This window comes from Taudactylus pleione, unplaced genomic scaffold (assembly GCF_031769625.1).
Source record: "Taudactylus pleione unplaced genomic scaffold, aTauple2 ptg000731l, whole genome shotgun sequence".
Classification (NCBI taxonomy): Eukaryota; Metazoa; Chordata; class Amphibia; order Anura; family Myobatrachidae; genus Taudactylus; species Taudactylus pleione.
This window is the reverse complement of record NW_028285133.1, coordinates 69237-96237: the sequence shown is the minus strand read 5'-3', so window position 1 is coordinate 96237 and position 27001 is coordinate 69237. Positions and strand designations below refer to the sequence as shown.

Below are 27001 nucleotides of genomic sequence, written 5' to 3'. Positions count from 1 at the left end.
GATTAAAATCGACCTCTAGTAATTTCACCCCTAAATCTCTCTGCACCTTATAAATGCCTCCCCCTCCCCCCTCCCTGTAGTACAATATGGTTTTGTCAAGGTGCAAAGTTACTATATTTTTGTTTTGCTCCCAATTCAGAATCAGCCCCTTACTTCTGTGCACGCAATGCTGTAGCACCTGTGGCCAACTTGCATCTGACTCTTCATCAGCCCCAATGATTACACAGGAGCATGCCTTGAAAAACTTTCAATGACATGTAAGAGGGAGGAACCTATTTAATGAGTCCATCATATGGGCTAGCAGTATGACCAGACCAGAGCAATGGGTTCTATTTGATGAAACGCACATTAAATATGGGGTTAGCTAGAAAGCATCTTTGTGACAGCAGTAGCATGCCTGATATATGCAGATGTGTATTTTTATAGTGAATTCCTTTAATGTGTATCTAGGCATCATTTGCGAGCTTGCAGCACATTGCCCGATCATTGTCACTTGGATGGCAGAGAGACAATTATACTGACAAACTACACACTTTACAGAGCCCCATTGTGCGAGTGGCACAGCAAGCAAACAAACATTTACTGTGTCAGACTCTGCAGCACACAAGGAGCTCTGTCTCCCAAGAAAGAGTGAGGGGAAGGGAGGGGGGGGGGCACACAAAAAAATGGTAAACAAACTTCTCAGATGAATGAGTAGGAGGAAGACATAGAGCAAGTATCTGATTCACAGAGGGACAGCATCAGCCCACATCCAGGAGATCAGACCCGCCAGCAGACTGAATAAAGCTATACCAACCTGTGGCCCTCCAGATGGTGGGAACTACAGATCTCAGCAAGCCTGGTCAGCCTTTGGCCAGTACAGTAGAGTCCTCAAATGATGTAGATATAAAAAGGTATTTACAATGGGATGTAGTCAAAATACCGACGGCCGGGAAGCCGTGTCTAAATCACGGCTCGGGACTAAAGATAGGCGTCGAAATCCCGACAGACGCTTCCCGAATGAAGGTAAGCCGGCCCGCAGGGGGGGAGCGGGTTAGGTTTAGGCCCTCTCCCCAGGAGGGTCAGGCTGCGGGGAGGGGGGGGGGGGTTAGAGGTTAGGATTAGGGTGCGGCGAGGGGGGTTAGGCCCCACCGTTGGGAGGTTAGGCACCCCTAAGGGAGGGTTAGGTTACTTACCTCCCGTCGGTATCTTCAGCCTTCGGGCTTGCGGCTTAGTGTGGGAAGAACCCACACAAGCATGGAGAAAATATACAAACTCCACACAGTTAGGGCCATGGTGGGAATCAAACCCAAGACCTCAGTGCTGTGAGGCAGTAATGCTGACCATTACACCATCCTATACAAGCAGAAAATCTGGTGTAGGGGGGGGGGGGGGGAATAGTTTTTTTTGAACATTAAGTAAAAAGAGAGTGTTAGGATAGCAACCAAGCGTTAGAAATAATTTTTGTAACTTGCACTACGAAAATGCTAGTTGGTAATGGGGATTATTCTATAAAAATGGTGAAAACGGATTAATGTTCTTAGAACATTGGAAGTGGAACAACTGAACAATTTTATTAAGTGTTACTTAGACTTTAAACTTAAACGACTTTCAGGTCTTAAAGCTAGTTTCATTCTCTGTTCTTTTCTGACAGAATAATTTCCTACTTTTAAAGTAGTGTGTGGATTCCGGCAGTAAGAACACATTCAGAAATTAGCACGTGTTTTATAAAAAGTTTTCTTTTGCTAGTAACAAAATAATGTTCTACTCATCCAAGAGCCGTAGCTTGTAGAATAGCATGCCTTGAAAATGGATGGATCATTTGGACATCTATCACCGTTATAACAATGTTCCTATTGGGTATAAATGAACATAATTTGAGTGAAAAAGGTCAGATTCCCTAGTTCAGGGGTAGACAACCTGTGGAACTACACATCTCAGAATGCCCTGCCACAGTTCTGCGGTTAGGGCATTCTAAAACCGTGGCAAGGTATGCTGGGATGTGTAGTACCACAACAGCTGGAGTTCTACAGGTTGCCTGCTGTAGCTCTCTACACTTTAACCCTCTTCTCAAGTTCCCCAACAAGTAGTAGTTCGAGGACCACCCTGAAATATAACATTTGGGACAATTACTGGTTAAGTCAATTAAATGAATATACCAGAGAAAAACCATGATTCAGGACAGTTCATTGCTAGAGAACAGAGAATATCGGCAGGCCCATAAATGGCTGCCTTTATTGTTCATAGCTAATGGGTGCATTTAAAATAAAGTAACAGTGCAGTGATATAAAACCGTTCCCATGGAAAAAAGACGACTAGCTTTCCGTCCATCGTTAACCACGACAAAGCTGCACTCTAAAGCTTCAGTATTGATGGATAAAAATCACTGCACAGGAAAATCAGAATTAAGACATGAGAAAGTTTATTAAAATCATTGACTTCTGAATCTCCATAGTTATGGCTTTAAGTGTAAATATGACATTTATGACAACAGTTTAGTGATTTAGATAGCTGAAAGTCATTCGCACCCACTGGCATTGAGAGTTTAAAATGCTGAACACTGTACAGTTTGTTCCAACATGCATCCATAGCTTTACCAGACTGGAAAATAAGCTGCTTTTCTGCACCAGTAATAAGAAGCAAACCACAGAAAATCTGGAAACCCCAGTAGGCTCATTAAGTGAAGAGATTTAATAGAAAATAATACAAAGAAATAGGCATGCTCTTGGACTCAACCGGACAGCAATATCCTGGTAACCAGTCCTGTAAGAATACCTAAAGTTGAGCTAGGGATCAGAACACGAATGCACGCGCACAGCATGGAGGACAGTTCTCCATCACCAAGACAAAATGAGGAGGCTCCGTACCAGTCTTACATCCGGACCTGTGGCAGAGATGTGTGTGGGGAGGATGGGGGCAACTCGTCTCTGTGTTTCGGATCCTGCTCATTTTCTTGTGCGTGAAGACAGGCTGGTCATGGTTGGTGGGTAACATTCAGGAGGAGCGACTGTCCAGGGAGTAGAACCGATACATGAGGCCCAGAATCAGCACAGCCACGGCTGGGATCAGCCAACTGGACCATGAGCTGTAAGGGGAGCGGGAACAAAGAAAATCGTCATAAATCTTTCTGTCCATGGTATTTGTATATAGCAGGTCATTGTTATCACCAGTTATATACAGGTTTTAGCAGGTTTATAAAGTGCCGCCACAGTGACCAAGAATTGCTCCCTGGCAACCGGAACATGTCCTGTCTTGCATGATCTGCCTCAGCCTCCGCACTCCAGTCAAGAGCCATTCAAATAAGTTTCTGGCATTAATGCCATGCATATGGTTCTATATAAATGTTTGTGCTGGGTTATTACAGCGACATAAGCTGAACCTTTACGAGACATCCTCAGAGAAATCATAAACAGGAGTTCGTATGTAAGTGAGGCTACTGCTTCCTAATATTGTACATAGGGAAGTATAAACAGTTTGAGACTGTTCCAAGTCACTGCAGTGATTCAGCAAGACAAATGGCCAAGTGCAGGGGTTCCCAACCACGGTCCTCAAGGCACACTAACAGTCCAGGTTTTAAGGATATCCTTGCTTGAGCACAGGTGACTTAATTAGTACCTCAGTAATTTTGATTTAACCATCTGTGCTCAAGCATGGATATCACTAAAAGGACAGAGGTTGGGAATCACTGGCCTAGCGATACGTCAGTCATTGTAAGGTATGACCTGCTATGTTTCCATGGTGTATAACTGGTGTAGTTTGTGTAAGCACACTTTACTTGTGCTTCACTTCTTTACTGTCTAGCTTACATATTTTATATAAGATGCACACTCACCGGTGTACCTACTTACGTTATAAAATACACACGGTTTATTACTTTATCAGAAAACATACAGCTGCAGGACTAAGAGGTATATTTACCAAAGATCGATTCAATCGATTTTTTATCAATTTAAAATCTATGAAAAAAAAATATATATATATATCGCTCAATGTTGTGTTTCTGGGGCTAAATTACACATTTACCAATACTTAAAAAAAAAAAAAAAAAAATAGATTTTACATAGTTTAAAATGGACTTTTAGTAAAATAACAGATATGGTAAGAACTTACCTTTGTTATATCTATTTCTACGAAGTCCATAGGGTTCCACAGGATACCTTGGGGTATAGGCGATGGCAGCATTGGGCACCACAGAGTTAAATCTTTTAGCCTCCCAGGATTCACTGGGGTCGCTCCTCTATACCCCACCCCCTAGCCAAGGCCATCAGTTTCGTAACAAGCCACAGGCCGGAGGAGGAGAAGAAAAAGAGAAGAAAGTCTGGAACACACAAGAATCACGTTCTCACCAGAGAAAGACGGAAAAACCGGCGACCAGTTGAAAGCCCATCTGCAGTACAGGTGCGACAGGGCGGGAGTCCTGTGGAACCCTATGGACTTCGTAGAAATAACAAAGGTAAGTTCTTACCATATCTCTTATTTTCTACTACAGGGTCCATAGGGTATCCACAGGATACCTTGGGGATGTCCCAAAGCAGTATCCTTTAAGGGTGGGGACGCTCCTGTGCTGGAAGGAGAATCCGCCGCCTGAAGGAAGCATCCTGAGAGTCGAAGGTATGAAAAGCATAATACCCTACAAAAAGTATGGACAGAAGACCACGTGGCTGCCTTGTAAAGCTGAACAGCAGAGACACCACGGTGAGCTGCCCACGACGGACCCACAGACCAAGTAGAATGAGTTCTAACAGAGGATGGAACAGGAAAGCCTTTATGAATGTAAGCCTCTGAAAACTCCATACGAATCCATCCTGCCAAAGTTTGCTTAGTGGCAGGCCAACTCATCTTATGGAAACCATAGAGGACAAACAGGGAGTCCGATTTCCTAAGGGAACTGGTACGATCAACATAAATCCTTAGAGCACGTACCACATCCAAGGAGGCCTCACTAGCGGAGAGGTCTGAGAAAGAAAGCCAGTACTATGATTTCCTTAGTAATGCGGAAACTATATACTACCAGAGGTAGAAAACCAGGGCAAGTGCAAAGCACCGTCCTGTCACTATGAAAAATCAGAAAGGGCGACCTGAGAGAGACCCCAAATCTGACACCCTTGTAGCAATGGTTATAAGGAATACAGCCTTAGCTGTAAGCCATTTTAAATCCACTGAGCCTAGCTGTTCAAATGGCGGTGCCTGGCGAGCTCTTAAGACCATAGCCAAATCCCAAGGAGCCACTGGTGGGATGAAGGGAGGCTGAATACGAAGTAAACCTTGCATAAAGGCGTGGACATCAGGAAGTTTAGCAATCCTACGCTGAATCTAGACTGATAGGGCAGAAATTTGCCCCTTCAGTAAAGCAAGGCGGAGACCGTGATCTAAGTCCGCCTGTAGGAAAGCCAAAACCCTGGATATCCTAAAGACCTGAGGATTATATCCTTTAGGACGACACCAAAGAAAGTATGCCACACACAGTGGTAAATTCTTGTAGAAGTAGATTTTCCAGCTTTGGTGTTAACCACAGAGCCGGAAAAACTCCTGGACCTTAAGAGAGCTGTCTCAACAGCCACGCTGTCAAAGACAGATTACCCAGGTCCAGTGATGGAAAGGACCCTGAGACAACAGGTCCGGATGTAAAGGCAGCTATATCGTAGTGTCTACTAAGAGACCCCGAAGATCTGAGAACCAGTGCCGTCTGGCCAACTCTGGAGCTATCAACAGAAGCGTGTCGCCTTCTTGCTTGAAACTGCAAATCAGTCGAGGAAGAAGGGAACACGGAGGGAATAGGTACACAAACCTGAAGGTCCATCTGATCGACAGAAAGTGTACCAGAAGAGATCCTGCGTCTCTTGTTCCTGACCCGTATACAGGCAGCTTGTTGTTGTGTCGGGAGGCCCTGAGGTCTACGTCTGGAAGGCCCCACTTGTTCGCCAGTTGTTGAAATACCTCCCGGGGAAAAGACAATTCCCCTGGATGCACGTCTTGACGGCTGAGGAAGTCTGCTTTCCAGTAGACGGCCCCTGGTATGAACACTGCTGAAATGGCAGAGAGAGTGACCTCCGCCCAAGCAAGAATGCGGGACACTTATGTCAGAGCTGCACGACTTTGGGCTCCATCTTGGTGGTTATGAAAATCACCGTGGTGGCGTTCCAAAATTCCAAGAGATTTATTGGAAGTGCAGATTTTGTTAGCGTCCACCTTCCATGAAAGAAGTGTGGACCCGGCACTGCTCCTCAGCCTCGGAGACTGGCATCCGTCGTCAGAAGGACAGAGTCAGCAAAGCAAAAGGGACGCCCCCTGTCCAGGTGAGCAGTCCGCAGCCACCAGGCTAGAGACAAACGTACCTACGGGGAAAGCACAAATATCTAGGTCTTTATCCGATTGGGCAACCCCTCACAGCTGTAGTCGATCAACTGCTGCAGAGGCCTGGAGTGGAACTGGGCATATTCCACCACGTCGAACATCGACCACACGGAGCCCAGTAACCTAATTGCTGAGTGCACAGGCAACCGACAGCTGCGAAGGCAACTGCGTATTCCTGCCTGTAATGCAGAGATCTTGTCTTCTGTTACAAAGATCCCCAGGAGATGGAAGACCAACAGGGCTCCGAAATGGAGCATCCTCAATGAGGGAACTAGGTTTTACTTCTTTAAGGTTATCAGCGAACTATTATTCTGCCGCACAGATATATTTAGTAGCAGATTGCGCTGAAGGATTCCTGGAGACCCTGCTAACAACAGGAGGTCGCTCAGATAGGACAACAGGCGGACACCCTGCATCCGCAGGTGGGCTGCCATGACCGCCATGACTTTAGTAAATACTCGAGGCGCAGTGACCAGACCAAAGGGCAGTGCCTGAAACTGGAAATGGCGGCTTAGCACCGCAAACCGAGGAATTGCTGATGCGCTAAGATAATAGGGATATGCAGACAGGCATTCTGAATGTCTAGAGACACCCTGAAATCCATGGGTTCCATTGCCAATATAATGGATTGAAGAGCCTCCATCCTGAACCGAGGAACCCTGAAAGACCTGTTTAGGGACCGGAGGTTGGGCCGGTAAAAACCATTGGGTTTCTATACCAGAAAGAGATTAGAATAATATCCCGTTACCCGCTGGGATAACGGAACAGGCACCATAACTTCAACCTGGAGCACAGAGTGCAGCACTTTCTGGAGTCTCATGACCTTGATCTGATGGAAGGCCTGTAGTGAAAAACCGTCTGGGAGGCCTTTTCCGAAAGGAGAGGCATACCACTCTGGCCCAAGTGTCCACGGTAGTCAAATACCAGCATTGGGCGAACTGAAAAAGCCGGCTTCCCACTTAGGGGTCCGCCCAAGGGGAGGCCCGTCAGGCCGAACGCTTATCGTCCGAGTTGAGAGTAGGACGAGTTGTACTCTAAGCCTGCTGCTTTGGAGAGGCCGATATCCTGGTTGCTGACTGCCTAGGAAAGGACTGCACTTTGTATTTACCCTGGGTCCCATAGGGCCGAAAGGACAAAGCACCAGACCCAGAAGGGACCGCAACTGATGACAGACACGCAGACTTAGCTGCTGCCAGAGTATCCACAATTCAAATGAGGTGCAAATAGGACCTGTCTATGAAAGGGCAAGTATTCCAAACTCTATTTGGAATCTGCATCCGCTGTCCAAGAGTGCAACCATAGGGAGCGGCAAGCTGCCGAGAAGAATCTGGAAGCGAGGAAACTTATGTCCAAGGGCTGCCTGATTAATATACGTGGTTTAGTCTCAGATTGCCCACCAACTCCGCCTATTCCGGCGACGAGTCAGAGTCCAGAGACAATTCCAAGCTATCAGCCCAGCTGGCACTGGCCACCGAACACACGGCCATAGCCGGTCCGAACGCCCCTCCAGCAAGGGAATAAAGAGAATCTAGGCATATTTAAACCTTATGATCCGTGCATCCTTGAAAAAGGACATGGAGGACATGGGTAACGCAGCACTCCTCAATAGGCGTGTTGCATGAGAAACTACCTGAGGCGGAGTTTCCCACTTGGAAAAACAATTATCCGCAAAGGGGTATGCGACAGCCAAACATTTCTGAGGCTGGCATCTTCTACCCGGATTTCTCCACGCTTTCTCTAAATGATCCATCACTGACCAGATAGAAGAACGCAGTGGCTTCACCTTTAATATCCTTAAAGAAGGCATATTAAGTTTTGGGCACAGGGGGATCGTTATCCTTAATAACCAAGACCGCACGGACTGCCCCTAGAAGGCCTGGTACATATATTTTTGACTTAGACTCCACCTTTTAGTACGAAGGGGTTCTTGGTCTGAAAGGTCAAAAACAAAATATCACCGTCATCAGATGTCATGGCAACATTATAATGCAGAACATTCTGATACACTACAGGCTCAATGATGACTCCCCTGCAACACGTCCTTTAGGTGCCGTACCGTATTGGACAGTGACCTTACACACGCAGGTTCCTGCGAGACCTGGGTGGACAAGAGCGGTAGACACTGGGGTATCACCAGCTGCCTGGGGCACCCCTGTATTAGTGAGAACCTGACCGACTGCCGTTATAACCCATTTGGGGAAACACAGATGGTAACGCCAGGGTTGTGGCCAGCTGACCCACAAGGGTTATAAGTGCCTTAGCAAAATAAGGCCAGGGCATTCCTGCAGAGACTCCGGCACAGTAATTGGGGGTGATATCAGAAAACATGCCCTGCTTAAACCCCCAGTGATTAAATCACCCTCCACTATTGGTACCTTACAAGTGGTACACTGTAGCTGTAGTGGAAATTCACGTTCACTTTCAGACATAACGAGTGTAACGGAGTGTATGTGACTCCCCTCACAGATAAATACTTTTATAGTGAGGCATGACTACCCTGCAGCACCGCAACGCAAGGGCTTGTAGTCCAGATAGGACAGGGATAGTAAAAAGGCTGATAGAGTGAAAGTACAGTCACAGCGCTAGCAATAAGTCACATACAATGCAGAAATAACATACTGCACTACCAGCGCTGAGATCAACTACACAGACCAGAGCCTGGTAGGAAACAGCGCAGCATACACTGACCTTACCTTAGTTGAAGGAGAGGTATGCAGGGGGACCCGGACCACACAGCCACCAGCTTCAGCGTCCAGCAGCGCTTGCACATTCAGGTAAAATGGCCGCCAAGGAGCAGAGAGGAGGCGGGCCCCGGGGGAGGAAAGCTGAACACAGCCCGCCAGACCGCTGTGGAGAGGCACTGTGCAGCGGGGGAGGCGCCGGATGTAAACAGGAAAGGCACGCTCCCCTGGCATGCATTTAACCCCAGGGACACCGGACGATTACCGTTCAGCCCCGGCCCGCTGTCCCTGGGGCTTGTGGAAGCGCAGGTTAATACCTGGCTCCACTCGCAAGCCAGTCCCCAGGGAGCCCCTGCCTGGGGACTGAGGACTGTGTTTTCCGGCGGGTACCCGCTGCTCAACTTGCCCCTTAGATCCGGCCACAGTCCGGGTGGTCCGGGGTCACCGCTAGCCGTGACCCCAGACCCCCACCAGCATCCCCGGATCGGTACCGGCGTTCTGGTACCGGCGGGGTGAAGGAGAAATAGCATGGACGTCTGAACAGACTGCCCATGCTGTCTGCTCTATATGTGCAGCCACAGCTGCCTCGCAAGATCTTCAGGGGCTGTAACAGCCCCACTCTGCGACATGTGCTCCGACTCCTGGCCGGGCACCGACGAAAACTGATGGCCTTGGCTAGGGGGTGGGGTATAGAGGAGCGACCCCAGTGCATCCTGGGAGGCTAAAAGTTTTAACTCTGTGGTGCCCGATGCTGCCGCCATCGCCTATACCCCAAGGTATCCTGTGGATACCCTATGGACCCTGTAGTAGAAATATGCTCCTTATATAGACATCACAGATCATATGAGATTCCTACATATATTAATATTACACATGTATTACAGAAGGGCAGACCTTTACCTGGATGAACTGGATGATGGATTTATCAAATCGTCCTGGAAGAAAAGACCATTAAATAAGTCAACACAATGATATTTTGGCAAACACATACCCTCCAACATGACCCCTTCCATCAGGTACAGAATGCTCTGCTCCTGGACTTCCTACTTAATTTAGGATTGCAGCCACACGTGGTGAAACACCTTTCTCATCAATTAACAAGCTCAGCTCAGGCGGCTGCAATCATACATTATCAGGGAAGTCCAGGAGCAGAGCATTGTGTACCTGGTGAAAGGGGTCATGTTGGAGGGTCGGAAAACATTACACATCTGCTCTAAATAGGTTATTGCATTTCGACCTATTGATATTGGATTGGATTCAGATCTGATAAATGGCTATAAATAGTCATGGTCCTGGACAACAATTCTCTGCACCAAAACATCAAGATAGACAGTATAAATAAAAGTGAAGCATGAAAAGAAAGATTGTGAGAGAGCTTTCTGTCTTATAGGACTGAATAAAATACAATAATAAAATTTACTTAAACAACAATAAATGTTGCTTTGCTAGCCAGTGCATGCCATGGAATCACTTACTGCCAACATCGGCCTGCATGGCTAAAAGCTAGCAGTATTGATCAGCATTAAACCACGGTAATTAGAGTTCGTCAGGCCAAGCAATCACTTCATTCATAAGTGTTCAGTGTTTGCTTAGCCCAGTGGTTCTCAAACTCGGTCGTCAGGACCCCACACAGTTCACGTTTTGCATGTCACCCAGCAGGTGCACAGGTGTATTCATTACGCACTGACACATTTTAAAAGATCTACAGGTGCAGCTAATTATATCACTAGTAATTATGTGAGGAGACCTGCAAAACATGCACTGTTTGGGGTCCTGAGGACTGAGTTTGAGAACCAGTGGCTTAGCCCATTGCAATGGAACCTTCTTGTATTCTACTGACAACAGCAGAACTCTGTGGGTTTGTCACAGTGGTGCTAGAAAGTTTGTCAATACGTTAAGAGTTTTCTGAATTTCTGCATAAATGTGACCACTACTGTGCTCAGAGCTTCATCTATGTCATTAGAATCAACCCATTAAAGCAAACATATATACTTTAATTTCTTTACAGATCAAAATGATACAATATTAAAATGTATTGGCCAGAAAAGGCATGTCAATTCCTAGGATTATCAGATACGTTAAGGCAAAAATTAGAGTCAGGAGTGTTAATCAATGGGACAACATTCAATGGAAGTACGTGAACCAGAGTCTTCAGTACCAAAGTCTGGTGCATGAGTGCCATGCCTCAATCATAGGAGGTATCTGAGGACCTCAGAAAGAGCTGACCTTGCTTATTAAACTGGAAAAAGTTACAAGACAATTTCTAAGAATCTGCAGGCCTCTCTTGTACCGGCTACAACATCAGGCAAACAATGAACAAGAATAGAGGGCATGGGAGAATACCAAGGAGGAAGCCACTACCCCTCCAAGAACAACGCTGATTTAAAGTTTGCTAAATGCCACCTGGATGAGTCAGAAAACCTTTTGTCTTAAATTTTGAAACATTTGGAGAAAACCAAATCAACACAAGAACCTCATCTCAGCCGTGAAACATGGATGTGGCAGTATTATGGTTTGGAGCAGCTTTGTTGCCACTGCACTAGGACAATTTGCCATTATTGGTGGAACTAGGAGTTCTACCCGAAAATTCAAAAGGAAAATGTCAAGGTATCTGTCCTTGAACTGATGTTCAACAGAAAGTAGGTAGGTGCAGCACACACACAGATTGAAGAAGAAGAAATTTAGCGTTTTGGAATGGCCAAGTCAATCCTAGGACCTGATTCAGACCCGCTTGCTAGAGGCGATCGCACGGCAAGGCATTAGCACGCCCACTATGTCTTGGCGTGCGATTGCATTGTGTATGCAGACGCCCACCAGCCTGTCTTGAGATTCCCACTTGCGCACGTCATCTACAGGAAGTGTATGCAACCATCGGTAACATCAAATGCGATCGCAGCACTTGTGGTTGAAATACAACCAAGTGACGTGTACTATGACGCTGCCTCTTAATTATGCACGCCTCTGAAATGGCGTTAACACGCTCAGGCACGCCTGCGTTCCCACCTCCACTCCCCCATTTTTAATGGCCAGCCCCTGTCACCACCCACAAAAGGCTTCTCCTGTCACCCATTCAACAGGGCTGTCTATGCGCAGTGAGCGCTTCCCGTTTTCTTGCGCAGTGGTTCGCGCACTGTGATGCGTACACATGTGCACAATGCGAACCATCGGCAGCTATGAGCGGGTCTGAATCAGGCCCCTAGACCTTAATCTTATAGAAATATTGGAGCAGAACCTAAAGTGTGAAAAACTCAAAAACCAATGAGCTGAAGCCGTTCGGCTTGGAGGAACTATTTGCCCATTCCTCTTTACAGATGTGCTGGACAGGTGAACAATTACTAGCATCGTTTGAGTGAAATCACTGCTGCTCAAGAGGGGTCACTCCAGTTACTGGATCCTAGGGGGTCACTATTTCAGCTACACAAATGTAATGTTGCATCACTTTGATTAATAAATAAAATACCCAAAATGCTGGACATTTTAATTAGTTTATCTATTGGCGGCTCTATTTTTGTGACTTCTATGAAGAACTGAACACATATGTAGACGTAATGGAAACATTCTAAAGGGTTCACAAACTTTCTAGTACCACTGTAGCTGATAAACACCAACTGTGGAAGGTTATGCATTTAGATGTATGAACAATATTTTACACAGCTGTTCGTTTGCCATCTTATATTAGTTAGCTGAAGTTGTGCCAGCTCTGGTCAGCTCTTTTTGCGTGCACACTCTAGACCAGGGGTGGACAATAAACCGCCATCCAGCTGCTGTTGAACTACAAATCCCAGCATGCGTTGCAACATTTTTTAGCATGGCCAAATAACAAAACTGTGGCAGGGCATGCTGGGATGTGTAGTTTTAAAACATCTGGGGGGGGGGGGGGAGACACTTATTGCAACCCCTACTCTAGAGACACCTGTGATGCGATCACATGTGAAAATCCTATTGTCGGACACTGAAGTCTTTTAGAGCCTAAAGAAGCTGATAAATTAAAAACTTGCACCCAGATGCATAGCAAATGCAAACAATATATGCCAAATACCACCAATTCTCTGAAGGTATGATTTTGTGTGTATTTACAGATGTGTCCACATACTCGGTAGCGCAGGGTGTCTTCTTGTGCAACTTTTTACCTTCAGATGCGTCTCCTGATGTGAATAGGATGCACAAACAGCTTCTGCTGATTAAAAGGATATGCAGCATGCCTATACTCTGTGTGCGACTGTGGATGTATCGGCATGCAAATTCAGGCGCGTATTAAGAGAGGAGGGCGCCTGTGTGTAGTGCAGTCTCTGTTCAGGGCCCCCTCCTCGCCGCGGCGGCCATTTTTCAAGTGATTTCTGAAATGCTGATAACACAGATGTGGGACTCCATAGAGGTATTAAAAAATATGGGTGCATGGTGTACGGTGTGCCCCGTACACCCTGCACTCATTATAGATTCACCCCAGTGCAAAATGCTACGTTACAGTTTTAGCAGCTGTGACACTGTAATGTAGCGTTTCGCATGCAGATACACCGGCACTCACACACAGAATATAGGCATGCCGCATATCATTTTAATCAGCAGAAGCTGCTTGTGTGTCATATTTGTATTGCTTTGCGAATAAGAAGCATTTGAAGGTAAAACGTTACACAAAATGACGCTTAGCGCTCACTTGTTATGTTTAATGTGACTTGTAACATAAAGAGGTAAGATGTATGTGGACACTTCTGTATACTCAGCCAGGGAGGAAATAACTAGGCCATTTGAGGTATATGTGTGTGTGGGGGGAGAGGAGGAGAAATGGGCACAAGAGACATGAAGTAAATAAATAATTATGGGAAGCTCTAATTAGAAAAGACGGAAGTCATATTTAATCTCTGCAGGGAAAGCTGCCAGTACTGTGGAGTGTACATCAGGTAGATAGGCTGACAGCAGTGTTACTTCATATATTTACAGTAAGTATTGCCAGGTGATTTCAGTGTGAGAGAACACATTTTATAGGTATCACTATGCATGATATCTAGAAACCATTAACAAGGGGCTCATTCAGAGCAAGTCTAACATGACCCCTACATTTGCTCACAGAGGACAGGCATATTGTGAGGTAAATTACAAACATGTTCGATATTACACATTATGAAAACATGTATTTTATGGAAAATAACTATGTATTATCACGGCACTGCTTTATGTGTACATCTATTATATCTTATCAAACACAATTTCAATTTCACAGTAACACTGCCCCTAGTGGCCATGGTCGTGACTAACAATACAAATGCGATGCCCCTCGTAAGCCTTTCTGGCTTGTGTATATTAGACATATCCTCACCTTTTTACTGTTGGTTTTGCAGTCATCCTGTTAATAAAAAAAGAACAAGAAACCAAACAAAGTGAATTTAATGGGTAGAAATTGGAGATGAAACTATAAACTGAAGTTAATTATTACACAGTTCAAACAAAATATAAAAATAAATAGGATTATGAGAAAAACCTGCTTATCTTATACAACAAATACTGGATTCGTAGAGATGGTCTGATCTTTGCTTTATACACATCTAGAGCAAACTGTACTCCAGTGCAGAGCAATGGACAGAAACACATTAAATGGGGGATGAATGTGTACACTTGGTAACCAGGGGATTTCGTTCCTACTCTGCAATACAAATGGGCTTATAGTCCTTACAATCGCTTCCCAGCTCAGGGTACAGAATTTTCTTACAGCACAGTGTAAGGCACAGCTATGCCAAAGTACCGCAGTAAATGGTTCTAAAGGTCATACAAGTGTAGGCATTTCATTGAGCTTTGTGCTATACATTTATATTAATGTAAAATGATAATTCCAAGCTATAAGCGCTAGTCATGTACTTCTGGTTCTTCCACCGTGGATTCAATATACAATAGGAGGGTGCGTCACCGGGTAACACATTAGCTCGGCCATACATCTCAAAAGCCCATTTAAGCTCATTTATTAAATAACAGGTGCATGTCGTGGATCTCTCCATCCCCTTCTTCATTAATGCACCTGATGGGAAGAGGATCCTCCTGTCCCCTAAATGCTGTTCGACATGTCCATGTGTTTCAGTAAACCATCTCAGAGGCTCCACTGCGATCTATGCCTGTGTTCAGGGGAGTTGTCTGCTTGAGGTCTGTTCTTACTTATAGGGGTAAATTTACTAAGATGAGAGTTTTTAGAAATGGAGATGTTGCCCATAGCAACCAATCAGATTCTAGCTATTATCTTCTAGAAGGTGCTAGTTAAATGTTAAGTAGAATCTGATTGGTTGCTATGGGCAACATCTTCATTTCTAAAAACGCTCATCTTAGTAAATTTACCCCATACTGTGTTTATGTGGCAAAGATAGGAGAATGATCCAGCCCCTATAGGTGATATAACAGCCAGCAAACAGCTACCACATTCATGTGTGCTGTAAGCAGAGCTTCCATCGTTATAGCTGGACTTCAAGACAATCGTAGTCTTTGGGTATCAGATATACATAGAGATCATTTATTTTCACATATCAAGTAATTTGCGTTGCATAATAAAGCTATACTTACATTTGTCTAACACAAATGGCTAAGCGCAGGGTTGGACTGCTCCAAAGGGGTACTGGGGAAATCCCCAGTCGGCCCCACTGCCTAAGGCCCCACCTCCTCTTCAAGGTGTCATGTTCCAGACCTCAGATTGTACGCTGTTACTCTATTAGATGGTCAGTTACCTGGTGGAGCAGGACCACTGATCAATATGGGTACTTGGCTCCTTTTTATAGAAACTACACCAAGATTTGCCTATTGGTTAGCCAAGCATCTGGGTTGACTGGCCACACCCCCTCTGGTGAATAACCACACCCCTTATACATGTGCCCCTACCACTGCATTCCCCCGGTGGGCCCTTCATGCCCCAATCAGACATTGGCTGAGCGGCTATATATTTTAACGGAAGGGTTACAAAGATAGAATAACAGTAAGTAAAGCCACTATTTAAACTAGTTTTGCAATGGTTGTGAATTACTTGGAGTAATATCCATGAAATAACTGAAGTGTTGCAAAAAAAATAAATTCCATCATTGTCTTTTAGTCCTCTGCAGCAGGTTTTGGTGTTAGGGGGAAGAAGCTTATCTAACTGGGCAGGCAAAGAGGGAGTGACCACTTTGCAAATTTGCCATGCAGAAATGCACAATATGGATTGTTCTTTTCATTCATTCACACATGGGTTAGTCAAAGGCTTGTAGAACCAGCTTTTCGACCTTCATGTGATCCCATCGCAACATGATCTTAAAAATGTGGGAGTGACCCCAGCTGTATTGGGAAATTGTGGGAAGACTTGAGCTGCAGGCTAAGTGACACAAATCAAGGAAGTCAAAAATATTGTTCAGTACCTAAAATGTCATTGTTTTGGGGTTTATTGGTCCTATAATGTGTACATTATGACAGCGTGTAGACAGTCGGTTGGGGGGGGGATGAACAAAGAAAGCAACCTGTCAACTATATAGCAAATGGCGACATATCATGGACAAATATTCAGGGGGTTTTGGCTAGTCAGGAACACCAGCTGCAGCTCAGCCTATAAAATGGCTGCTTCCACTGTGTGGTAGTGACAGGTTCACTTTTGTGGGCCAAATAGCTAGGAATAAGGGCCTCATGAATATCAGTCAGGCCTCATGAATATCAGATGGGCAGTGCTTCAGTAATATCACTGGTTCTTAGCATAATGGATCCTGGACCAGCCAATGAAATGGATGACTCTGCTGTGGTCAACTTCAGCATTAGAAAACCACCTTTATCCTTTATAGACGATCTGAATAAAGAGTAATAAGTGTTTATGCTTGAAAAAAGAGAGCTGGATCATCTTGAAACACTACCAAAACAGTGAACAGGTTGCACAACTTTGGCCTTTGGGTCTACATCTAAGTAATCATAGACACTGGTAAAGGAAATGCAAAAAAAATATTTATATTTAACAGGTACTGAAGATTCAGTCCCACAATTTAGAGCAGCTGGTTTCTCCTTACCGGATGCAGGTCTCCTAAATAATACTGCTTCAGCATCTCTCGTGCGTCCAGCGAGTGGCCAACATCCTCAAAGCTCTCTGTAGCATCGGTACCTGCCTGTTCAAACAAGACCTCCTCCCCGCCTGGGTGCTGCCAAAATAAAGAAAGAGAATTAGCAGACGAAATATCAAATAAACTACCAACTACCATCATTCCGTAAAGCTTAGCTTGCCTTGCGGTATAAGCCTCAAGCTACTTATGAGTTATACTCAATATAAGCGGAATTTATGAAAACTGCTGCATAAAGAATTGCTTAAAATCAACCAGACTTGCTTTCATCCCTATTATACTAGAAAAAATTACAGAATTGGATTTGAAATGCAGAGACTTAGGTGTTCGGCAGGTGACCAAATTGCAGACTATGGGAGGAATTCAAGTAGCTGCAGGCTTTACAGCGCGGCTTCAGCTCCCTGGTAAAACGTTCAATTAGCAGCCCGCGACTAGCCCAGACGCAGCACTGAACGCAGACTTCTGCTCGAGCCATCGGAAGGTGCAAGTCACGGGCTTACCGTGGGCCACGAATTGAATAGCTCTGGGCACTTTTACCAGGGAGCTTGAGCCATGCAGTAAAGACCATGGCTAACTGAATCCCCCCCCCTATTTATTGCTTGCTAGTCTGCCATAATTACACCCGCACAGCGTGCAGGGAACAAGATGCAGATGTTCTACATCACAGCTACCTGTGCATTTGGTTTCATAGCCATCATCGGTCTGACTGACATTCTGAGCAATCATAGGGTGCGACTGTGTATGCAAACGGCATATTAGAGACGCCGGCGGTGGGCTGCTGCAGCATTAGCATAAAATCTCAGTACAGATGCGTACAAAGTCGCAGCAGCGACGGGAGTGGCGTCCACCTTTGAATCAGGTCCTTAATGTATTCATAACCTTGCCAAGCTTCATATCATATTAAAACATGCAAACTTCCTACTCCGTCTATAAGATCATTCATAAAACAATGGGAAGGAGAGAGGCACCTCACTAGTCATTTTAGCCTAATATATTCCATTTAGAACAACCTTCTGCTTCCTATCCCTCAGCCAGTTATGTCCTAATGCTTCTCTATTGTGGATCCTTAGCAAAATACAAAGATATCCACATGAACTGTATTGCCAAGACCCAGTCTATGGGGTCAAAGTAGGTGCGAGTTGGGTCCTGCGAGCCGCTCGAACAAAAGAACTCACAGTTCAATTCCAACATTTTTTAGAGGGCATTTGCTTTCTTTTTTTGTGTGCTTCCCCTGAGCAGGTGAAAAGGTAGGGGACATCTTTATTATAGAAGGTAAGAATGTCAGGATGTAGAACTTATGGAGCACCTCGCCCAATGAATGATCTAGCACTTGCGGGGGAATTCAACTGTTTTTTTTTTTTTTTAAACAGATTTAATTATTAGTATGCCCAACAGAGCAATTTAATTGTTGCTCCGCTCGGGCTAAAGAGCCGCGAGCGCACACATTTCTGCTCGCAGTCTCCTGACATGACGAGCAAAAATGTGCGACAAGTGCTTGGTTTGGGTGCGCTAACCAGTACTAATTTCGGGATTAGCGTGAAACTCTGTGCTATTGGGTGCGACATGTGCAAAGGGGATGTAGTTTAAATCCCGGCTGTCGGGATGCCGACGCTCAGAATGACACAATCCCGACACCAGTCAGAATCCCGGCATCAGCATCCCGATGGTAAGTAGTAGGGAGGGTTAGGTTTAGGCTGCAGGAGAGAGAGGGTTAGGGGTAGGATACTTACCGACAGGTGTCGGTATCCTAACCCTGTTGGGATGCCTGTAGTTGGGATTCTGACCGCTCGTATCCCGAGCGCCAACAACCCGTACCCAACCCGTGCGAAGGCATGAGCTCCCAAAACAATTGAATATCTCATCCTAATCTCCCGTCACTTTAGATGGGATATTGTACGCGAAAAAAAACAAATTGAATCTGTATTTGGCATAATATGCCAAATACAGACAAGTCAGTTTTCAGGTGAATTTCTCTAAAAAGCTCAATAATGAGCTAAATGACGTGGGACATGTATGAGGAGGTGTAAATGATGTGGGACATGTATGAGGATGTGCTGTATTGATGGAAAAGGGGTTTTTGAACTTGCAGATGGGACCTAAAAGTGCTCATTACAAGTTTTTACAACTTGTATAAAAAAAACTGGAAAAATCTTTTGGTGAAATTTGCTGAAAAACACTTGTGTGCTATCATCTTTCACACATGAATTAAAAGTACAAATATCAGCCAATTCACAGCTTGTAAGAACCTCCAATACTTTCCTTATGGTCACTAACAGCCTTCTATAGGGTCCTGCTATCACAGCTGTCACTAACAGCCTTCTATAGGGTCCTGCTATCTCAGCTGTTACTAACAGCCTTCTATAGGGTCCTGCTATCTCAGCTGTCACTAACAGCCTTCTATAGGGTCCTGCTATCACAGCTGTTACTAACAGCCTTCTATATGGTCCTGCTATCTCAGCTGTTACTAACAGCCTTCTATATGGTCCTGCTATCTCAGCTGTCACTAACAGCCTTCTATAGGGTCCTGCTATCTCAGCTGTCACCAACAGCCTTCTATAGGGTCCTGCTATCTCAGCTGTCACTAACAGCCTTCTATATGGTCCTGCTATAACAGTTGTCACTTCTTTGGGGTCCAGGATGGTTTCCCCACTTTTTCATGCCCTTCTGGAATGGTTCCTTTTGTGTAGAAAAGTCACAGAGATTACAGTGAATTGGCATTTCTAATTGAAGCTCACATTTCTCGCTATTTATGCCAGTTTCATAAAACAAATTTGCTTAAGCTGCTAAGTGAACGGACCCATACAACTTATTTTGTTGCATAAAACAGATTAGTTTAGTTTGACATGACCAATCATTAGTCTTGTAGTACATATTCTTTATATTTATGTACCCATACATAAAGGGATAATGGATTATCTATAACTAAACATAGTTCCCACGGCACACATGGGTGGATACTCTCAGGGCCAAACGTTTTATCAATATTAATCTTGTTTAGATTGTTTAGACCAACTCTATGTTAGTAAACGCAGGCAAAAAGAACATATTTAAAAGCTTAATTCCTAAAGGCCCCCACATGTACAGTTTTATAAAATATAATCAAGTCCTGTGTATCTCCCCTCTATTTGGTTCTTCTAACGCCTTGTTTGTTTGCATTGGTTCCTGCCCAGCCCCACCCCACCCCACCCCACCAGGTCAAGCTATCTAACTTACTTACAATATGCTAAATCGCAGTCTCAGCAAACATCACATTAAGACATTCAGGGACTTGGTCACAGTTTTGTTCCCCTAAAAATAAAGTCCCCTACCCCTGGCAACAGTCTCACCTTTACTGTTCTCCTGTTCCCTTCCAAACTTGCCCAGGGTGCCAGAGGAAAAGTGTGGTATATATTGCAGATACCCATTAGGTCTACAATAACGCAACCCTCCCGCAACCCAATTCTAGCCATCTGGTCCCTGCAGTCTAACCATAACCCTCCCCTCCTGCAGCATAACCATAACCCTCCCCTCCCTCAGCCTAACCCTCCCCGGGCACAGCCGCTGCCTAACGCTACCTATCTGGTCCCTGCAGAATGTCGAAATTTCACGGAGACATTCTGCAGGTGCCAGTATGTTCAATGTCAACATTTCAACAATGTTGACATCACGACTGTCAACATTGTGGGGTCGACATTATTAAAATATCATTATGACTACATCCACAGAGGAAGTATTCTGCCACAGTAATGCTACACCTAGATCAACTTCTACAAAATCAGTCATTATGGCATATTTATTGTGGTAGGGTGGGGTGTCATATTAGAACTCCATGACACTCCTCCAGCTACCCCACGTATGCCTGTGACCCAGCTGCCTACTTCAGGAACTTACTCTCCAATATCTCCAAGTGAGGTGGAAATGCCTTTTCATGATCTCACTGGACCCCACTGTTACCAATATAGATCCAGAACCTGAGCTTCCAAAAGGTGCCAATCATAAACAGTAGTATCATCCACCAACAGCTGTCCCAGAAATGCATACATACATACATACATACAAGATGTATGCTGGCCGGCATTAGGCTGCACGGAAGTTCCACCATTAAATCGCTAGGGGCCAGATTCAGAGGTAGAAGCAGCGTTGATGGTGTACGCAGTTAAGGCCGATGCGATAAGACTGCGCATGTGTCCGAGTGGCACCGCACAGACGCAGTACAGATTTGGACACAGGAGCTGTGGATTTCGGTGGGTGTTCACGGGAGGTTACAGAGGAGTGGCTAAGCAGACGCTGGCGTGCCGCTGCAAGTGGCTGCATCCCAAGAAGCACAACCGCTCGCACAGGAGGCCATGGTCAGACTGAGAAACTACACCTGCGATAGTGCGACAGATGGTGGCGTCTCAGTATGAACAAAATCGTGCCATGGCGTTAGCGTAACACGTAGATTTGGCTGTGTCCGACTCAGAACCTATATACCTTATGGGAAAGAACAAAAAAAATCTCTCTCTCTGGCCAATGCTGCTCCTCACCTCTATGGGGGGAATTTAAATGTGTTGCGCACTGATGGCCACTAGATGGCGCCCGACAGAGCAATTCAATTGTTGCCATGTTGCACTGACATTTCTACCCGCAACCCCCCTAACTGTCGAGCAGAAATTACCTAAAAGTGACCAGTTTAAAGTGCTCAAACGGGACTTTTTGCTGGCACGACAATGTCGCGCCATGTTGACGGGGTGCATTAGTAAGTCATACAGATTCCTCATCAAACTAGTTAACCCTTACAAAAAAAATAAAAAAAACAAGAAGACTCCAGATCAAAGTAGTGTAAATCCTTCACTGTTCTACCGTCCCCTGAACTGCTAAATTGAACTTGCCCGTCTCCACTACTCGCAGCAATTAGCCGAAGATCCTTTTTTGGTAAATAACTGGTGGGGAATCCGGCGGGTGTGACAAGATACCAACTGATGGGATCCTGACCCCCAAATCACCACATGTGACATTTAGCATTAAATGCCATGTATCAGAAAATACCTAGAACAGGGGGTGTGGCCTGACTGCAGACCTGAGTGGCAGCACTGTACGGGAGCTCCGTCCGAGGAAGCCTGTAAACCCCTTCCTCAGCATATAAAGGGACTTTTTTTCCCCCCACATACTGGCTGTGGTGGAGCTAGGTGCAGGGGAAGTGAAATTAGCCTTCCCGGAATCGTTGGTGCGGAGGCGGGAGACCAGAGGCCTTCTCGCGCCAGAAGCCGCGGCCTAAATTTTGGGTCATCTGCCCGCGGCGGATCGTGGAGTGCCGCGCGGCTTGACGAAACTCCACACGGAGCTGCCCTGCGGCTGCCGTGGATGCCGGGTCGCCTTCTACTAGCCGCTGTCCCCCGCCGGCCGACCTTATCCCTCTGAGTGGATCTACTTACCATCCGGGTGCCGCGGATCGTGGCCTGGAGCTCCGGCGGGGTCCCGCGTGGCGCTGCTGTAACGGGCGCTGCCCGGCGCTCCTGGTCGCGGTGAGTGCGTCCCCTGGTCCTTGCTTTCCTCAGCTGTGCCGGTTCTCTCCTCTCCCAGGGCTGCTGCTGACCAGACTCCATTAGACGCCTCTGAGGAGGCCGAGGGCGCCATTTTGGATCAGGGCTACATGCCCATAACATACTTGCTTCTTGCTGGTTCTGCACTTATCAACTTTCTGTATGCCCTATCCATTCCAATACTACAATCCCCCTATTGGATGAACATTGCATTCCTCTATATCTTCCTCATACCAGGATAATAGCATACATTGCTGTCATGTTTTTTCAGTGATTTACTTTCTCATCCCTATGAGACCTCCACAGCCCATATTTACCTAATACTACACTGTTGGTAACAGTAACCATCTATCTTCTCATATTTGCTATACGAAGACGCCAGTATGCCCAACAAAAGAGGCAAGTTGTCTACTCTCGCGCCTCCTATTAAATTTGTAGCACAGAGAACCACCGATTCTTCTTCTACTGGGAAATCTCCGCTGACAACTAAGGCTGTTCCTTCTCCTGTCCCTGACGTCAACCTTGATATTTCTGCTGATGCTCCGCTTACTGTCCGCACTCTTCACCAAATGCTTCAGGCATTCCGCACGGACCTTACCTCTGACTTTCAAGTGTCTATTAAGCAACTCACTACTGAAGTGACAGGTATTGGAGACCGCACGAATAACTTGGAGACTAAGATGCAAGAACTAGTCTCCTCGCATAATGACCTTCTAACCTCTCACAATTCGGTCCTTACGGAGTTGACGGCGGTCAAAAACAAATTGGCAGATTTAGAAGATAGATCCCGGAGGAACAACGTTAAAATTAGAGGCGTCCCGGAATCGGTATCAAATTCAGAACTTCAGTCCTTTGCTTTAAATATCTTTCAGAAGCTATTGCCATCTGTAGAAGTTCGGGACTTATTGATCGACCGCATTCATCGCCTACCTAAGCCCCGCTCAGCTCCAGCAGGTTCTCCCAGAGACGTTCTCCTGCGACTTCACTTCTTTCACATCAAAGAAGAGATACTCAGGGCGGCACGTGATTCGACAGATGTGGAAGTCCTTAATAACCTACAGTTGTTTCCTGATTTCTCGATTCATACTATAAATACACGGAGGACATTCCAACCTCTTACGAAGGCGCTTCGGGATAACGACATCCAGTATAGATGGGGGTTCCCGGTGAAGCTCCTAGTACGAAAAGATGGCTCGACATTTGTAATCTCTTCCCCGGAAGCTGGCGTTAAATTACTAGCAGAATGGGAGATTCCGGTCTCGATCCCTACACCTTCACAAGCTCTCCCTATCCAATCGGAGTGGTCTCGAGTGGGATGAAGCCGATTTTTGCTGCCTTTTCTGAAATCCCTTCCATTTTTCTTTTTTCCCAACGTCAGAACTCTGTTTCTTTCATAGATACAGATTTGGATTTCTTTTGCAGTCGTTTCATGTTATGTCGTTTCATAAGAACTTACTGGTGTAAAGGTCTGTTGTTTATTTACAACTTCTGTGTATTGTTTTGTTTACAATAAGTGGTTTACTGTTTGACTACAATAATCCCTTTCCCCTCCTCCTATCCTCTTTTCCATCATAATATGTATTGGGACTATCTCCCTGTTGTTAGGATGGAGAGGGGTAGGTAAATATGTTATATCATTATATGTTTATATTATGTCTCATAATAGGTCTCAGGGATGGGTATTGTCACGACCCGCCCCACATGTTAACCATGTTGCCGTATTGTTTTCTCACGGCAACTACTGTGGCCCGATATACCGGGCCTTTTGGGTTCTCTATTTTTCTTTTTTACCTTTGTTTTTTATTTTTCTCCTTCTTCTTTTTTTTTTTTATGTACATCTGTAACTTTTCCTTTTTGTTTTGCTGCTGTCTGACATGTATACTTGGAGGAGCTTACATTATGCACTGTTTTCAATGTCCCAATGGTTAAGGTTCTTTCGCTAAATGTCAAGGGGCTTAATTCCCCACAAAAGAGACGCTTGGCTCTTTCTACTTTTCATCATCATAAGGCTAATATTGTAGCTCTCCAGGAGACACACTTCTCATCCTCAGCCCCCCCCGTATTTAAGGATCATAGATACCCTGTATGTTATACTGCTAAAAGCCCTCTCAAACGTAATGGAGTTGCTATACTGTTCCATGTTAACACTCCATTTGAATTACATAGGAAAGTGGAAGATGGGAATGGCAGGTTTCTTATTCTCATTGGGAAAGTTGAGGAGACTTTAGTTACTTTAGTATCTTTATATGCCCCCAATTCCCGACAGGTTCCCTTTTTACGAGACACCTTTGAGGAAATATCTAAAGTTAGACAAGGTGCTCTCATTTTGCTGGGCGACTTTAATTTAGTCCTCGATCCTAAACTAGACAGGTCCTCGCCGCAGGGACATTCCTCTTCCCCTCGTGTAACGGGCCCATCGCTGGCCTTTAAGAAATTATTGGCGGAATATGATTTGTATGACGCTTGGCATACTTATCTACCTGATGAGAGGGATTATACCTTTTACTCTTCGGTCCACAATAGTTACTCCAGAATCGATTTAGTCCTTCTGGATAAACGAACTCTACAATCTACTAAAAAGGTTAAAATCCTCCCTATTGCTTGGTCTGACCACGCGCCTGTCCTGTGGATTTGGAGTATAGGCAAACACATTTCCTCTAAGCGTCCCTGGCGCCTTCCTGAGTATCAATTAAAAGACTCAGAGACTCGGCAGGCCCTAACAGATTCTCTTAAATTATATATTCAAACTAATTCCCCTACCGATACTTCTGTTTTCACACATTGGTGTGCCTTAAAAGCAGTACTCCGTGGTACTTCCATTCAAAAAGGAGCTCAATTTAAGGCTCGCTCTCGTGAATTACAGAATAATCTGGAAACGTCCCTTCGGTCCTTAGAGTCCCAAAATCAAAATCATCCCACTAGAGCATTGCGCAAACAACTCCAAGAAGTGCGAACGCAACTCCAAAAGCTCTTTATCTCACGTATGCAGGCGGCTTTTTCACGTTTACGACACAAGTTCTATACGGCCGGTAATAAAGCCTCCCGCCTACTAGCCCGGAAGCTGAGGGGCCAGCAAGCTCGCAATAGAATTAAATGTTTATTAACCCCCTCGGGAGCGAAATGCCTTAATCCTCTTGACATTGCCAATTTATTTTCGGATTATTATGCAAAATTATATAATCTACGTGAGGATCCCTCAATCCCCCAACCTTCAGCTACTGTTATATCCTCGTTATTAGATAACCTATCTTTTCCCTCCCTGGATGCGGACGACCTGGAGTCTCTGAACGCCCCTTGGTCCTTGAAGGAAATTCAGGAAGTCATTCAGAAACTACCCAGGGGCAAAGCCCCTGGTCCTGATGGCTTTTCAAACTCCTTTTACTCTGTATTTACTGAAGCCCTCTCCCCAATTTTGCTAAATTTATTTACGGAAGCTTCCGATATTGGATCCTTCCCACCCGAAATGGTAGAAGCTCAAATAGTCACCATCCCGAAGCCTGGTAAAGACCCCTCTGAGAGTAAAAATTATAGACCCATCGCGCTCCTTAATACGGATGTGAAAATTTTTGCTAAATTAATCGCCAATCGTTTAAACCCACTGCTCCCCCGTCTGATACATCCTGATCAAGTTGGGTTTGTCCATGGGCGCCAGGCTCCTGATAACACCCGAAGGGTTTTGGATTTAGTGGAATGGGTATCGTTCAATAAGGGACAATGCCTTCTTTTATCCCTTGACGCTGAGAAGGCGTTTGATCGGCTTCACTGGGACTATATGCGTCAGGTTTTACATCGGTATGGATTTCGGGGCGATATTCTCCGATCCATTAATGCCCTTTACTCTGATCCCTCTGCTCGTGTCTTTAGTAATGGATTTCTCTCCTCACCCTTCTCAATCTCTAACGGCACAAGACAGGGGTGCCCACTCTCTCCACTAATATACGTGTTGGCCATAGAACCTCTTGCGCAAAAGATTCGACAATCATCTGAGTTCCCAGGGCTCTCTGTTTATGATACCTCCCATAAGTTATGTCTGTTTGCAGATGACGTTTTGTTGTTTGTCACCGACCCGGATATTTCGCTGCCATCGCTCCAAGGCATTTTAGATACTTACAGCGCAGCATCCTATTATAAATTGAATGTTACAAAAACTGAAGCTTTACCTATTAATATTTCACCTTCTTATTTACGATCATTAAAGAGTCGTTATCCTTTTATTTGGAAAAAGTCTTCCCTATCCTATTTGGGAATTAATATACCTTCCTCTATTGATGGTGTCTTTACTGAAAATTATGCTCCCCTTTTGCTGCAATTGTCCTCTCTAGCCACTGCCTGGATGAGCCACGAGATCTCCTGGTTGGGCCGTATAGCGGCGTTCAAAATGATGCTCTTACCAAAACTGATGTACCTATTCCGTGCTATTCCATATGATGTCCCAGGGAGGCTA

At 45.2% G+C, this 27001-nt stretch overlaps 1 protein-coding gene across 1 annotated transcript in view; it reads right to left on the bottom strand.

Moving 5' to 3' along the window:
- Positions 1–2384: 2384 nt before the first annotated feature.
- Positions 2385–27001, bottom strand: part of CYB5B (cytochrome b5 type B) — a 44589-nt gene continuing 19972 nt past the window's right edge. The window contains exons 2-5 of the mRNA XM_088456977.1: positions 17009–17137; positions 14329–14355; positions 9915–9949; positions 2385–3064 (exon numbers count right to left, since the gene is read on the bottom strand). Of these exons, the coding sequence (XP_088313103.1) occupies positions 2974–3064; positions 9915–9949; positions 14329–14355; positions 17009–17137 (282 nt within the window). The 3' untranslated portion in view covers positions 2385–2973. The remainder of the gene's footprint in view (positions 3065–9914; positions 9950–14328; positions 14356–17008; positions 17138–27001) is intronic.